Raw genomic sequence first — 16,037 nt, forward strand, 5'->3', positions numbered from 1 at the left:
ATAGTATCATAGCTTAATAATACTGAAAACTAAAAACAACAAATATTATAAACTTAGCACTCAATATAAGCGTAATTACATAATAATATTCAACTTTAAGTTTCAATAGTACATAATAATATCATTTAAAAATAACGTTTTTCTGAAATAAAATAACAGCTAAATTACATTTTATGTTATTTTATTAAGGAAAAAACAACATTTTTTAAAATACACAGTTCTTTTTTATTTTTTTTCCTTGTTGATCCGCTGTGAATTTATTTGTATTCATTTTTTCGATTATTGACGGGTTTCCAAACCAGAATAAAACTTCTCCATTTAAAAAAATTGAAGCATGTTTAAGAGTTTTTCTTTTTAAGTGACATTAGATTGATTTAAGGTAAAAAAAAATGAAACTATATAAATAATGTTTATGGGAAATAAAAGTGTTTTTTTTGTCTATTAACTTTTTAAAATGATGTCATGAGAAAATAAAGTTTTGTTAGATATTTTATAACAGGTAGTTGATGCATTGTCTCTTTGAAGATTAGAACAAGTTATAACAAGTATATTCGTTAGGTTTCCGTTAACATTCAACAAATTCCCTTTCAATATATATTAATTAATGTTTTAGTTTGAAAGATCAAAATGATTGATGTTTTCAATTTGACAATAAAGTATAAAAAGTGTTTTAAAAAAAAAGTAGGCCAAACTGGTGAATCCTATTTTTCCTAAGCTCAGTCCAGTTTTTTTTGTTTTGTTTTTTCTTTCTTGTTATTTAAATTTCAAATGAAAATGAATTAAAATTATTTTATTTTTTACATAAAAAAAAGGATAAATGATGGGTTGTCAGATTCTAAAATAAAAAAACACTATCTTCTAGGTATTTTTTAGTTCTTGATCGAATTATATCAAATTTTGATTGAGCGGGGTCAAAACTTTATCTGAACTATGTTAATATAAAGTGTCACAATGTTTCAATTTTTTTAATGAAGCCAGGTTTGTGGGCTGGCCCGACTGACTTATCGAATTGTCGAGTTTAGTGAACCGGGCTCTTGAAAATGTTGTCCTAATTAAATTTTCTTTTTACAGTAGATTGATCCGTCTGATCCTTTTTACTATCATAAAATAAACAATAGAAAGATTTATTTAAATTTTGTGATTCAATAAATATCATTAGCTTGAAATATTCAATAATATATTTATGAAAGTTAAAGAAAGAAGAACTAAGGAATCTTAATAAAGTTATTTCATAATAAATATTATTATTTTGGAGTACTTATTTCTTTTAAGAAAAAGTGTTAAACAATTAATAAAAACGGATCATAGAAATATTTTCTAAAGTTACAGACAATATACTAAAAAAATATAATGTAACAAAATAGTTAATCAGAGCTTACTAAATACTAAATTATTACTTTAATTAAAACCTTGTTTTATTGCCCTACGTGTAATAACGGCTATTTTATGTTCGTAGAGAAAACAAGCTGTTGTTCCTTTGAAAATGTCGTTGTAACGAAAAGGTGAGAAAAGGATGAGATGGCATAGGCATCACCCTCAATTTCATAACCATGAGATTCTGTTGAATTCTCTTTTGGCCTTTTCTGAGATGACCACTTTCAGTGTGCAACTAAGGTAAAGAAAAGAGTGGTAGAATTTCGCTTCATAGGATTTCTTTGTTTAGCATATATCAAGAGAATGTAGTGGAACAAAAAAATTAAATGTTGGCACATAGCATAGCAATGGCATAACATAGTAGTTTTGATGATTGCAAGGTCAAAGAAATAGCATCTGTATAAAATGGGAAAGCAAGAAAAACACAGGAACAGGGAAAGGGAGAGAGTGTCTGTTATTAATGTCTCAACCCACCATTCCGCGACTCCCTCCTTTTCTAATTTTGATATTCAAATTTTCCATTCATTTCTGACCCTTCAATTCGTTTGTGTCTTTTTAGGGTTTGTCTCTCGGATCACCCGCTCTTAAAATTCTCTTCTTTTTTTCCATTTACATTTTTTTTTCTTGCCATGCTGACGGGTGATGGCCCAGACTTTCTGCACTTATTTTCATTTCTACAAACCGTCAGCGATGAGTCTGTCACGAAACAATTGAATTGGGTTGGATTGTGAATTCTGAATTGTCTTCTTTTCTTTTCCTGGCAGAATCGATATTGTTTATACATGTTTCTGTCAGATTGTTGGGTTGATTTCCCCCCTGGTCATGCGTCTGATCAATTCGGTTCTGGGTTTTGCCAATCCAATTTGTTGCTTTTGATGCTTGATTATGAATAACCTTCTCCTTCTGCATGCATTGCATTTTCCTTTTGAAAGGATTTTCTGGGTCGCCCTCTGCTGAAGGAAAAAAGTTGACCTTTTTGCCGTAAGATTGGAGTTATAATTAGAAAATGAAGCTTGTGGTTCGTGTTATTGAGGCAAAAAACTTGGCGTTGACGGATACCAATGGGTTGATTGATCTGTACGTGCGGGTGCAGTTGGGGAAACACAAGTTCAAGACCAAAGCGGTAAAAAGTTTGAACCCAATGTGGGATGAACAATTTACTTTTTGGGTCGACGATCTTAAAGATTCCCTTATTGTCTCTGTGATGGATGAGGACAAGTTCTTTAATTATGACTACGTGGGACGGCTTAAGGTGCCTATCTCACTTGTTTTTGAAGAGGAAATTAAATCCATTGGTCCTGCTTGGTATTCATTGAAATCCAAAAACAAGAAGTGCAAGAACAAGCCATTTGGTATATTGTACTGTTCAACTGAACTCCCCTCAACCTTATCCAATTGTTTAGGGCATTTTTTTCTACATCCCCCACCCTTCTCAGTTTGCTTGGTTGTTTGTTTTATTATGTCAAATTCATGAATTTCCTGCTGTTGTTATATTGCTTTCATGCTATTGTAGACGACTGATCTCGAAATGTAAATGGCCTTTTGTCGAGTTTTAAGGGTCATCTGCATCAAGTCCTTTTGGAAAATATTGTGCTCGTACGTGGATCCCGCTACTGAACTTAAATTGTGACAATTGCTTTCATTTTCTGGACAGGTGAGATTCATTTGAGTATATTCATTTCCCAAAATGGATCTGGGGAGTCAAATGACATCGGTGATCAGTTAGTACCTCCAAGAAAATGTCCTGATGCAATTACCAATTCTCCTTCGTTGTCTTCTCTTAGCTTTTCAAACTTGTCTTCTCCTGTAAGGGAAGAAACCGCATCTTCCAGTTCTAAGGAGGACAAACCTTTTATGCATCAAAATCAAAAATCGTTTGCTGGCCGAATTGCTCAAATATTTAACAAAGGCACTGATGTGGCTTCGATGTCTCCCAGCAGAAGTATTGACTCAGACCAATCTGAAACAAGCAAAATTGAAGTTGGTGGTGAAATCAAGATTGAGGAGGATCAGCCCCCTGTTGAGACTTTCGAAGAAACTATTAAAAAAATAGAGTCCGCAGATCAAGGAAGTGAAATTCCTAGCAATTTATCGGGAGGAGTTCTTATTGATCAATTATACATAGTTGCACCGGGAGACTTGAATACATTGCTATTTTCACCTGATTCTAATTTTCCCAAGACACTGGCAGAGGTACAGGGTACTACAGAACTGCAAGTTGGTACTTGGAAGTTTGAGAATGGTGGGGAGACCCCAAAAAGATCGCTTTCTTACCTCAAGGCAGCCACTAAATTAATCAAGGCTGTCAAAGGCTACGAGGACCAGACATATTTAAAGGCTGATGGGAAGAACTTTGCGGTTTTCGCCAGTGTCAGTACTCCAGATGTTATGTACGGCAGCACCTTTAAGGTAGAATTACTTTATGTAATCACACCTGGACCGGAGTTGCCATCAGGGGAACAGTGTTCACGTCTGGTGATATCTTGGCGAATGAACTTTGTACAGAGCACCATGATGAAAGGAATGATAGAAAGCGGAGCTCGGCAAGGTATGAGGGAAAGCTTTGATCAATATGCTATTTTGTTATGTCAGACTGTAAAGGCTGTTGTCTCAAAGGACCTTGGTTCTAGTAAGGAACAGGCTTTGGCAACATTACGACCAGAGCCTCAGTCAGATTGGAGGCTGGCACTGCAATATTTAGCTAACTTCCAAGTATTCTTAGCATTCTTAATGGTCATGTCCGTGTTTGTGCATATGTGGCTGGCATCTCCTAGGCTAATTCAAGGGCTTGAATTTGTTTGGCTTGACCTCCCAGATTCTATTGGGGAATTTGTTGTATGTGTTGTCTTGGTTCTTCAAGGTGAAAAAGTATTCGGTCTAATCTCACGCTTCATGCAAGCCAGAGCACGAAAGGGTAATCCCTTTATTTCCTTAATTATTTTATGATCCTTTAACTTGACAATTTGCTTGATTTTAAACACCCATCAGATTGGGTGTTTATCTGAGCAAATGAAATTTCCTTCGTTTTTTTTTGTTGGTCAAAGAATAGTACCTTAAGAGAGAAAAACAAAATTCCAATGTGGGAAACAACATACCGTCCTAAAAAAAACAGGGAAAGAATGACAATCCGAATTCAAGCAAAGAGTAATATATGCTTTAGCTCAGAAGAAATTTCTACCTCCTATGCGGCGTTTTGGGAAAACCATAAACTGAAATATGTTAGGGAACTTTTACTCCAATAATAGATGCAAAGCAGTAAATTACTGGTTAAAATAGACAAATGAATACTCTGACCAAAATCAAATAAATAATTGATACATACAGAATTGAAAGCCTTGTACTTTGAAAATGAGCTTTCTTGCCAGAAAGAGTCAAACCTAAAGGTGAAGAATGTATTTCATGTTTTGCTCAGATACTGCTTTGGATTTTCTCAAGTGCTTGTTTTATACACTTTCGAGTTATACAAAGTAATATTAAATAATAACATATAAATAAACCTAAATATGCAATACATAAAAGAATAGGAGTAAGGTAGACATCTTAGACATCCTCTGTACACTCAGTGTCTCTGACAATGTTAGTTATTGCATCTAATGATTTTGAATTTTATAGGATAAAAAACAAATATTTATTTTACAAGGATCAAAATTGAAACACTCATTTTATAGATATTAATAATTATAAACATATTCAGCCTTTTTCTATCATTAAACTTGTATCTTTTTTATTTGTATGGAGGAAACAATATGAGCTTGTCAAATGCTAATGTAGTATGGACCTGGAAATTTCTTCCAGTTACGTTTTATTTGAATGAATTGATTTTGCTTTTTCTGACACCTGAGATGCTTATTTTTTTCACGGGGTGGCCAGGGATTTCTTCTCCCTTCTTTCTTGATTGTTTAGCCCTTGTTTACTTTATTTGGTGGTTATATGGCTTTCCTGATATAGTTTTTATGTGGTACTACAATATTAGGTAGTGATCATGGAATTAAAGCACACGGAGCAGGATGGATGCTAACTGTGGCCATAATAGAAGGAAGCAATTTAGCTATTGCTGAATCTAAGGCATTTTGTGATCCATATGTTGTGTTTACTTGCAATGGAAAAACAAGAACCAGCTCAATCAAGTTCAAGAAATCTAGTCCTTTATGGAATGGTGAATATATTTGAAATCTGATACTTTATCATTAATGAGCACCTCCAGCGATCTAACACACGAGTCTATTTTCCTCTACATGTGGATGGTGAATATGATAAAGTATTCTTTGTTAAAAAAATTATCTGTCTTTGCAGAAATATTTGAATTTGATGCAATGGATGATCCTCCTTCCGTGCTGGATGTGGATGTTTATGATTTTGATGGACCTTTTGATGAAGTTACATCTCTAGGACATGTTGAAATCAATTTTCTTAAAACAAACATCTCAGATCTTGCTGATATATGGGTTTCCCTTGAAGGAAAGTTGGCTCAGGCAAGTCAGTCTAAGTTGCACTTAAGAATTTTCTTGAACAACACTAGACGCGGGGATGTTGTAAAACACTATATAAGTAAAATGGAGAAAGAGGTGGGGAAGAAGGTAAGGATCCTTCTATGTTGTCAGGCGTTTGTTTTTCTTATTAATTATTTTGCACTTCTGTTTTATCACCCTTTTCTACCCTTTTTTCTTTTCCTATTTACAAAATTGTAGATTAATTTGCGGTCTCCTCAAACAAATTCAGCCTTTCAGAAACTCTTTGGGCTTCCACCTGAGGAATTTCTCATCAATGACTTCACCTGTCATTTGAAAAGAAAAATGCCCCTACAGGTGTGGTTGGTTTGTAATGTGGTGTTGAAAGACATTGTAAATTCTATTTTTATTTTAATGGACATGTGCTTTCTTTCTTATTATCTCATTAAGTTGTCACTTTTTTGTTTTCTTCAGGGTCGACTGTTTGTTTCAGCAAGAATAATTGGTTTCCATGCAAACTTGTTTGGACACAAGACAAAATTCTTCTTGCTCTGGGAGGACATTGAAGACATTCAGGTTATTCCTCCTACATTTTCATCAATGGGAAGTCCAATAATTGTCATCACTCTTTGGCCAGGAAGAGGTGTGGATGCAAGGCATGGTGCAAAAACACAAGATGAAGATGGCAGACTGAAGTTCCGGTTCCAATCCTTTGTGTCTTTCAATGTTGCAAACAGGTAGACTGGGGACATTTGATGTTATTGTACAAGCTTGCTTCTTCTATATGCTTAACTGCAACACCGCTGCCACTACCACAATTTTGTTTTACCAACCCTGGTTACTTTAGGTCTACAACGACACCAGTATCACTTTGAGTTTTGACCTCGAGTTAAGGCATATAAGAAATAGTATATCACATGATAAAATGCATTTAGTGCTCATGAAAATTAGTATTTAGGAAGCTAGGCTGAATCAATGTTAACCTAGAAAATAGTGTCGACTAAGTCTGTTAAGAGCCTAGCCTATATGTATGAATGCTACATGTATATGTATATAAATTCTAGAATAAGAAAGCATTTTCATTCTTAGTTTTCTCTTAAAACATTTGGTTCTTTTTGTCTCCTCACCCCCTTTAAATTCAACAATTTTGATTGTGAATTTATGTTAAACATTAAAAATTGTCAATATCAACAATTCACAGTTGCAATTCTTTTGATCATTTCCTATCCTGATGCTCTGATAAAACCCATTAACTTCTATTATATTTTCCTTTGTTGTAAATTGCATTGCCCTACGTTGGTTGGTAACTAAATTGATTTTCTTAATAAAGTGTGGAACTAGAAAAATAAAGTGTGGAAGTTATTTTCTTAATGTGTTTAGGTGTCTGCATTTCTTTGATTAACCATCATGCAATATTAAGTTGCTAATGGATGATGAAGAAAAAGTATGCTAACTTGTGTTTTTTGTTTCTTGTTGATCAAGCTATGCTTTCATAGTTATTTGTTGTTTTAAATATCCGATAATATGATCTTCCGATTGTGTTTGATTATATTTTTTTAGACTAATGTAGTTGTTTTCCAACTAGCCACTACTCCAACTACATTTTGTGTGAGATATTTTCGACCACCTGAAAAAAGGCCCATGTTTTTGGAGGCGTGGTCTTCCAACTTGTCAATAGATGATTTCAAGAAATTATCTGTGAAATTAATGGTGACAAACTATATTATAAAAGATATCCTATTTTACAACTCTAAAAACTGTTCTGTGCTGGTATAGGACTATCATGGCTCTCTGGAAGGCCAGATCCTTGAGTCCTGAGCAGAAAGTTCAGTTAGTAGAAGAAGACTCTGAAACTAAAGGCCTTAGAAGCGATGAGAATGGGTCATTCATCGGTCTTGGTGATGTCAGCATGTCTGAGGTTCATTCTGGTGCACTTTCTGTTCCTGTAATCTCTCTCTTCCCCTCAAAAAATTATTGGTTCATTATCACTTTTTTGTACAACTTGGCAAATGCTCGTGTTTCATTATAGTTTCTTATGTTTTAATTAATTTAGGCCAGTTTCTTGATGGAGCTATTTAGTGGGGGTGAGTTGGACCGAATGTTCATGGAAAAATCTGGCTGTGTTAATTATTCTTATACCCCTTGGGTATCTGAGAACAGTGGTGTATATGAGAGGGCAGTGTATTATAAGTTTGAGAAGCGGATTTCACGTTATAGAGTTGAAGTAACGAGCACTCAGCAGAAATCTACTTTGGAAGGAGGAAAGGGTTGGCTGTTGCAAGAGGTTATGAACTTCCATGGAGTTCCCCTTGGTGATTTTTTCAATGTAAGCAAGCCAAATTTAGCTTGTTCCTCAACTTTCTATGATGTATTTGTTGTATCTTTGTTTTCTAGGCTTACCTATATTTGTCATCTAATTGATTTTGTCTTCTGTACCGTTGCCTTATGTCTTCTAACAATGCTCTGCAGTTGCACATTCGCTATCAAATTGAGGATTTGACTCCAAAGGCATGTAAAGTACAGGTATTGTTTGGAACTGAATGGCTGAAAAGTACAAAACATCAGAAAAGGATTACAAAGAACATCCTAAAAAATCTGCAAGAACGCTTAAAGTTGACATTCAGTCTAGTTGAGAAGGAATTTTTGGCTAAATAACGAATGAATCATCATACGGAATTTAACCTCTTACAATTAGGAAAGGTAACTGATATTCTTACAGCACCATTACAATATAGATTCTTGTATATATGATTCTGGGCAATCCTTAACATTTCGTCCAAGAAAAAACAGTTCCTCATATTCTACGATTTTCTTAGAATAATTACCATTCTACAAAATTCAGATTGCCCAGTGTTTCACCAATTAATAAACCAAACTGACTACACCCTCCTTTCAGAACAAATATTTTTCCATTCTTCAGCTTGAACTGGGATATATGATGACTTCAGAAAATGATGCTGATTTGCTACCAAAATTTGTTGTTCATACCAGACTACTGTTTGGAGATATTACTAACTGGTTTGTCGTAAATGGCTAATTAGACTCTGCGAAACATACTCAGATTGCATCAGCAGTTGCCTACCAGTTCAAAATTTGGTTTGCTGTGAAATGTCACTATTTAGATGATTACTTGGCATTTATCATATGTCATGGTTACTGTTGTTTGCTTCCAAAGTATAGGTGACAAAATAATTAGTCAGTGATTGTAAGAAATAGTTTGACTGCTATAATATTCTGGTGCTCAAGTATATATCTCTCACTTTCCCTAGTAGCTATGACGTAGACCTACTTCTTGGGTGAATCACACGCATCAGCTTAGAAAAAAATGTGTTTTTTTCTTAATCATGCCTTGCAAATTGTTATAAAACACAGAAAATAAGTATGTACTTCTCTGTCAAAATTTTCTTACCAAATCTTATTCTAAAGGTAAAAGACTATATAACAAAGACAGTAATAAGCATCCACAGTCAGTCTCAACCTTGGCAACAGTAACAGCAGCCATGAAGCTTACAAATGAACAATAATTTGAAGACAGTTCCAGAAAAAAAAAGTTCAATTAAAAATATTTAAATTTTTAAAATTTGATCAGGTCAAATAAAAACAGTGCTTGTTTAGTTTGGTATATGTGAATAAGATATTCTATTTGATTTATGTCCCTAAGGTAATTTTAATTTCTTGCTGTCTCTTCTCAAAAGAAAAATAGGTGATATATATATGATAAAAATCTTATTTGAATGTAAATATAAATGATGTAAGAGTAATGTATATAAAAATAGAGGGGATATTAGAAAAGTATTCCATGGTTGGAATAAGTAACCATCCACCCCACATTCCAGTGGTTCTCCCAAGTTGTGTTTGCATCTTCAGTGTCAACCTGCAAGATCCAATAGAATACCATCATGGTGACAATTTGTGTATTTTATAGAATTGATTTTTGTAATTAAAAGTAAGTTTGAAATATTAAGGATTATGTGCACACAATTTTTTTTTTTATCTTAGAAGAGAATTTGTATTAAAACTACGTAGTATTATTCTACCTGAGTTGGAGAATGAAAATCTGATGCAGAAAAAACCCTTCTCAGTCTGCATAACTTTTCTGCAGGTTTAGAATTTGAAAATATCTAAAAAAAAAAAAGAGAGAGTGAAAAATTGAATTGAAAGAAGGCCATAAAATATCTTTCAACAAAATAGTGTCAAAAGGAAAAGGTGTATATATATAGACTGTATTATAGTGGTATTGTTTAATTATAAATTATTATATATGAAAAAAACTACTTTTAATAATAATTATATTAAATACTTTTTATTGATCAACAATATAGAATTTGTAATGTTACATAAAATTTAACTCAAAATATACTTAACACGAGCTTAGCAAACTGAGTTAAATTTATTTGATCTTCAACCATGAAGGTTTTTTTTTCTTTCTCAATCGATTAAAATTATGTTTAGATTAAAAATTTGAAATACTTCTACAAATTTCAAACCACAATATAAAGAAATTTAATATTAGTAAACAAAATATTTTGAAAATAAAGTACTTTAAAACTCTAACAACTTTAATTACAACATATAACAGACCTAATATAAGAATAGTAAAATAAATTGAAGTTATAAGTGATGCTAGTAAACCCTAAGCTACATATATAATCATTATCTTTTTGTTTGGCAGAAGAAAGAGAAGTAGGTAGGATGAAAAAAATTGATCGTATAAAAGTAAACAATAAATAAAATAAGTTAAATATAAACAGAGAATAGATGAAAACAGATAAATAAGTAAATAAAAATAGGTGAAAAAGTCCAATAAATTTACCATTTTTAAAATTTATTTTTCTTTTTCAAAAGTCCTGTATTAATCATATCTTCATCACTAGTCTTTCTATTTTTTAACTTAACCTACCCTGTATATTTTAGGTAGACAACAACAAAATTGAGACATTTTTAAAAGAGAAAGTGATATCCAAACACTAACTGAACATTTGATTAATTCAAATTTTGTTCAATAAGAATATTATGAATATTTTTTAACATCCCTTTTACTCGTGAATAACTTTATATTTAAAATTGGCAATAAATAAATAAATATATATATATATATATGACTAGAAACAATGATCACCTGTATAACTTTTTTCCTCAATTCTATCTCTCCCTTTAGTTTTATGACTTTTGCTTCAAGCTCACTGATATGAGCCTGCATTATCAAAAGTATTTGTCAAAACTATAAAAGATTAAATTGTCTTAAAACAAGTTATTAATTGATGTTTACATGTATTTGAATATACCAATTCTGATTTTTGTTTGATTAAAAATATAGTTTTAGTGTCTGTCCTTTAAATTAAATTATATTTTAGTTACTATATTTTTAAATTGATAAAATAATATTTCAATATTCTAAATCTATGTAATTTTGATAGTTTCAATATATATATCATAAACTTATTAGTAAGAAGGATGAGAATAAAAAATTTTAAAATGAAAAGGCTAATTTTATCAATTTAAAAAAGTACAAGTTTGACAAAAAATATAGAAATGATTTTATTTTTTTTGTGTATTTTTAAAGATGGGTGAGATTTTTGCACAAACCTGTTTCTTTTCAATGGATTTTCTAGCTGAAATTCTATTTTTGAGTCTAATTTCTCTTTTCCATATAATATACTCTTCAGTACCCTTTTTAAACCTTCTTCTTCTAATCCATCTTGGAGTTTCACCTTTAGGATCATGCTCAACATTTAATGTATTGCCATCAGATTCATTACTTCCAACTACTGAATCCTTGTCTATTTTGTTTTCACTTGTGTTATTTTCTGTTTTTTTATTGAAAAACTTATTTAGAAAAGCAAAGTCAAATGCACAATCATACTGTTCATCATAATCAGAGAAGGAATTCATACCTAAATCAAAATATTTTTATTTATTTAATTATATTTTTATCTGAGAACTTAGAGGTTCAAGATATATATATATATATATATATATATATATATATATATTATATATATATATATACATACACTTAATCTTCATTGGCATTTAGACAGGATGCAATCCAGTGTGTTATTTAATTTTGGTTTTATAACATGCATTGTCAATGAGAAAATATATATAATGATTAGTTTAAACTACATGTTTCTCATTTTCTTAACTACAAAGTACAATCATGTTGTATGAAAGAAAAAATACACGCATGTTTTTAATTTGAATAAATATCAGAGAAAATTCTCTTTATATATATATATATATAAAATTATTTACAGTTGAATAAAAATAAATTAAGTAATTTTATCTGTTATTTGATCACCATGATAAAATTGTTTAAAAAGTTATATTTGAATTAAAATTGTTTGAAAAAATAGATTAAGTATATTTTAATATCATGGGCAAATTTTTAAATTCAGCTAAAAAATCCTAAATTTTGAATTAAATTAATTTTCCCTACTTATAAATTCTGTCTAAGATTTGTTCTTTTTCTCTATATAACTTCACACATAAAAATCACTCTATCTACATAAAAAAAAACACAAATAACTATCAAAACACAACTTAATGATATAGAAAAAGGAAGTTTGGTAAAAAAAAAAACAACATACATCCCAAAAGGGAGCATATATTTTAAGGAAAAAAAAACACTATTTTCAATAGTAAAATATCAATATTAGAAAAATTAAATTATTTAATAGAAGATGGATATATAATAAACATATCATAATCTTTCATTTAATAATTTGCCTAATTCTCTATAATTATATACATATTTTCATTTGAGTAGAAAAATATTAATGGTACTTGTTACCTATTACATTATGTAAATTTAGCTTCTTTTATAAATTCAAGATCTGAAATAGTGTGAAATTTCCAAACAAACATTTTATTTTTAATTTTGGGTGTGTATGGTAAGCTCGAGCACATATTACAGTGTCTCACTATTATCACATGAGCTCCAACAAGATGCATAAAGAATTCAAATATTATGTATATATTACTAATCATAATAATGTATTACAAGATTGAATAAATAAATATATTAATATTATGTGTATTATGTGTTTTGATGAAGAAGATTTAGATAATAATTAAATAATTTGAAATATTATATGGTAAAATATATTTAAAAAACTTTAAATAATTAAATTTAAAAACTAATTTGATTTGTAAAGATTATAAAATTTACATTTTCAACTAAGTAAAAAAGAATTTTCTCATTGAAAATATTGTGAGCATAACATCAATAAAGAAATCTGTCTCATTGAAAATATTGTTGGGATAACATCAATAAAGAAATTTTCCACTCAATTACATTTTGGAATGTTGTTGATTGATATATATTTTTTCTTACTAGCTTGATTTGTTTCTTATAAGTGAAAATCAATAGTGATTATTTCTTTATTGTTGTCAAGATTGTTTTGTTAGTATAAGTTAATGCTGTTTTACAACATTAGGTTTTTTTTTCATCAATATTAGTAGTGGTTAATAAACTTGTCTTTGTTATTTCGAATTCATTTTGATTTAACAGAAAATTTGTAATTAGTTATATAAAGGTATATGTAATATTTAATTTTTTAGATTGAGTATAGGACGGAGACGAACATTAGAAAAAAACAAATGAACATATTTTTTACATTTGATAATAATATTATATTTTTTTTTGTGATTTTAATTTTTAATAAAAAAATATTTAATTAATATTTGAAAAAATAGACAAATTTAAGTGTATATATATATATATCTTTCTAAGAAAGATCAAGTTTGTATTTATCTTTAAATTAATGTTAAATATCTCATAGGTAAAAAATAATTATTTAGCAATGGATTGTAGAAGGAAAGTGTTATATTTTACAGGGGAATGAAGACCTAAATTAGTATTTTTACTTTTTCTGTACGAAAGAAGTTATGATTGATCATACATATATACACTCAGAGGAAAAGTGATTTGAAACTAAGAACAAAACGTGCTTAACTTTATATAAATAGGAAGGCAAGGGAATAAGTATGATATGAAATATTATTTTGTCCTTGTTTGTAAAATAATACACAATATCTGACAAAGTTGTAGACGCAGGATTTGCAATAAGATTCTTGGACAAGGGAACCAAAGAGGACCAACGCATTCAATGAAGCCCATTAGTCAAACAATAGAACCAAAATGTAGTAAATTTTTTGGGGAACCATCTTAACCTGATAGCCCTAACTTGGTAGTATTAGTAGGTCCAATGTGATAGAGTGTCAATTGACTACGCCCATTTTCCAGCAACCATTTCCAACTCACACTCATTACCAAGTACTATTAGATTCATTCACAAATACTCACACAATTGACAGAAGACTATCAATAATCTAAGTTTTACATTGAATTTACATAGATAGAAATAAAAAAATAAAGTATAGTATAAAGTTAAAAATCTATTAATTTATTGTCTTAAGATTTTGGATAAAAAGTAGTGTTCATTTCTTATCTGGTTAGACTCAGATTATATGTGTTATATCTTACAGTGAACCTCTCCTTCCCTAGATCAGTACTATAAGATTCATTCACAAATACTCACACAATTGTTAGCTTATGGTAGATTTTCAACTCTAAGTTTTGTAGAAATGAAAAAGTAGAGTATTGTATAAAATTAAAAATTTATTTATTAATTTATTGTCTTAAGATTTTGAATAAAAAATGATATTCATAAAATAAAGCTCAGATCTCATATGTGTCATATTTTCCAACGAATTTAAGTTTCGTAGAAATAAAAAAGGAGAGGATCATATAAAATTAAAAATTCATTAATTCATTATATTAAGATTTTGAATAAAGAGTGATATTCATACGATAAGGCTCGGATCTCATATGTGTTGTATTTTTCCGGTTAACTTCCTCTTCCATGGACCAATTAAGAGATTCATCATGTCTACACCAATTTATTTGTGTTCCATGTCTTCAAATTCCTCAAAAGCGACACATGACCATGATTCATACGTGAAGGCCTGTTTTCTTAAATATCAAGTTTTCAACTCCCACTTCACTAAACCAGACATAATCATAACTCACTAACTGCTTTTACAACAATTTTTCCTCCTTACGATAAAAACACAATCCAACAATTTACCTCTAAATGACATCTATGCTCTCTTTACGATTGCTCTTTCAGTGCTGTGTATTTGTACTGTGACCCAAATTTTACTCCAATTTGAAAACAACGGTATTGGTATCCTCAAAAAAAGTAAGTTAGGTGCAGTGACCTGTTACCTTTTAAATTAGCAACATGTTAAGAAATAATGGTGGCCAGTCATTTCCTTTGCCCTACTTAAATAACTTGTACCTTCTTTTTAAGTCACTTCGCAATATACCTGCACAATCTTAATCGGAATCTTTTCTATAAAACTATTATTTTTTATTTTGAGAAATTGAAGGAAGAATACTATGTTAACATTTATCATAAATGAAAATTTATGATACTGTACGCATGCATCATGTTTTGATTCCAGTTTCATTAAAAATTAAATGTTAATTATTCGTGATCTGTATTGATATATTTAACTAGAGCATGGCATCAGTTGATGTAACAAAAAGTTGGAAGTTTCCCTTTCTGAAAGACATGATAAGGTAATCAACGAATTTAAGACCTGCGGGTTGGAAGATCTTCCCGGCATGAATTAAGAAATCTAACCAAGAAAAAAGTGAATAATGTGAGACAGCTAGTTGGTAGTATGAACTTAAAAAAAGTATGAGTGAGTTTTACATCAAAAAGTTGCACAGTTTCTTTCATCCCTTTGAAATTTAATTAAAAGCAATGCAAGTATATCCACAGCATGACTCAAACATTAATCCATATATGGTTTATGAAAGTAAAATATATTTATAAAGTTTCATCTGATCTGATAACCTTTTTATGATGATGCTAGGGGAAATACAAGGTCAAGGAGCAAAAGAGCACACCAGTTAAAGTGCTTGCTGCACACAGAATGAACAAAATGTATTGGCATCAGACTGTCATCAGGAGACGATTATCTTCACGTAAAGGCACATGGTCGGCTTCATCTTTTTTCGCCTTTTTCAAAGATCAGCTTTAATGATCAAAATAAATACAAAATCTAATTAAGAAAATGATGATAAAGGTCTGTATGATCATGATCATGTTATTGAGATGATGATGCTCATCATGGCCATCGTCATCTCCTTGTCAAGGCATAATTTGTGTAGGACCATCGAGGAAATTGCTTTGCTTTGAG

General features: G+C 30.6%; 1 protein-coding gene across 5 annotated transcripts; it reads left to right on the forward strand.

Moving 5' to 3' along the window:
- Positions 1-1,698: 1,698 nt before the first annotated feature.
- Positions 1,699-15,989, forward strand: LOC108323848 (C2 and GRAM domain-containing protein At1g03370). 5 transcript variants are annotated; one of them, XM_052871905.1, is made up of 10 exons: positions 2,411-2,497; positions 3,029-4,288; positions 5,348-5,530; positions 5,668-5,951; positions 6,063-6,179; positions 6,297-6,559; positions 7,599-7,767; positions 7,876-8,148; positions 8,292-8,345; positions 15,711-15,989. In XM_052871905.1, the coding sequence occupies exons 2-10, from the start codon at positions 3,229-3,231 to the stop codon at positions 15,876-15,878; spliced, it is 2,571 nt and encodes an 856-aa protein (XP_052727865.1). In that variant the 5' UTR covers positions 2,411-2,497; positions 3,029-3,228; the 3' UTR covers positions 15,879-15,989. The 5 variants fall into 5 exon arrangements, with proteins under 5 accessions (XP_017412132.1, XP_017412142.1, XP_017412150.1 ...); XM_017556634.2 differs by lacking the exon at positions 15,711-15,989 and having other exon boundaries at positions 1,702-2,726; positions 8,292-8,522; XM_017556643.2 differs by lacking the exons at positions 8,292-8,345; positions 15,711-15,989 and having other exon boundaries at positions 1,699-2,726; positions 7,881-8,038.
- The last annotated feature ends 48 nt before the right edge of the window (positions 15,990-16,037 follow it).

This window comes from Vigna angularis, chromosome 1 (genome assembly GCF_016808095.1).
Source record: "Vigna angularis cultivar LongXiaoDou No.4 chromosome 1, ASM1680809v1, whole genome shotgun sequence".
Lineage (NCBI taxonomy): Eukaryota > Viridiplantae > Streptophyta > Magnoliopsida > Fabales > Fabaceae > Vigna > Vigna angularis.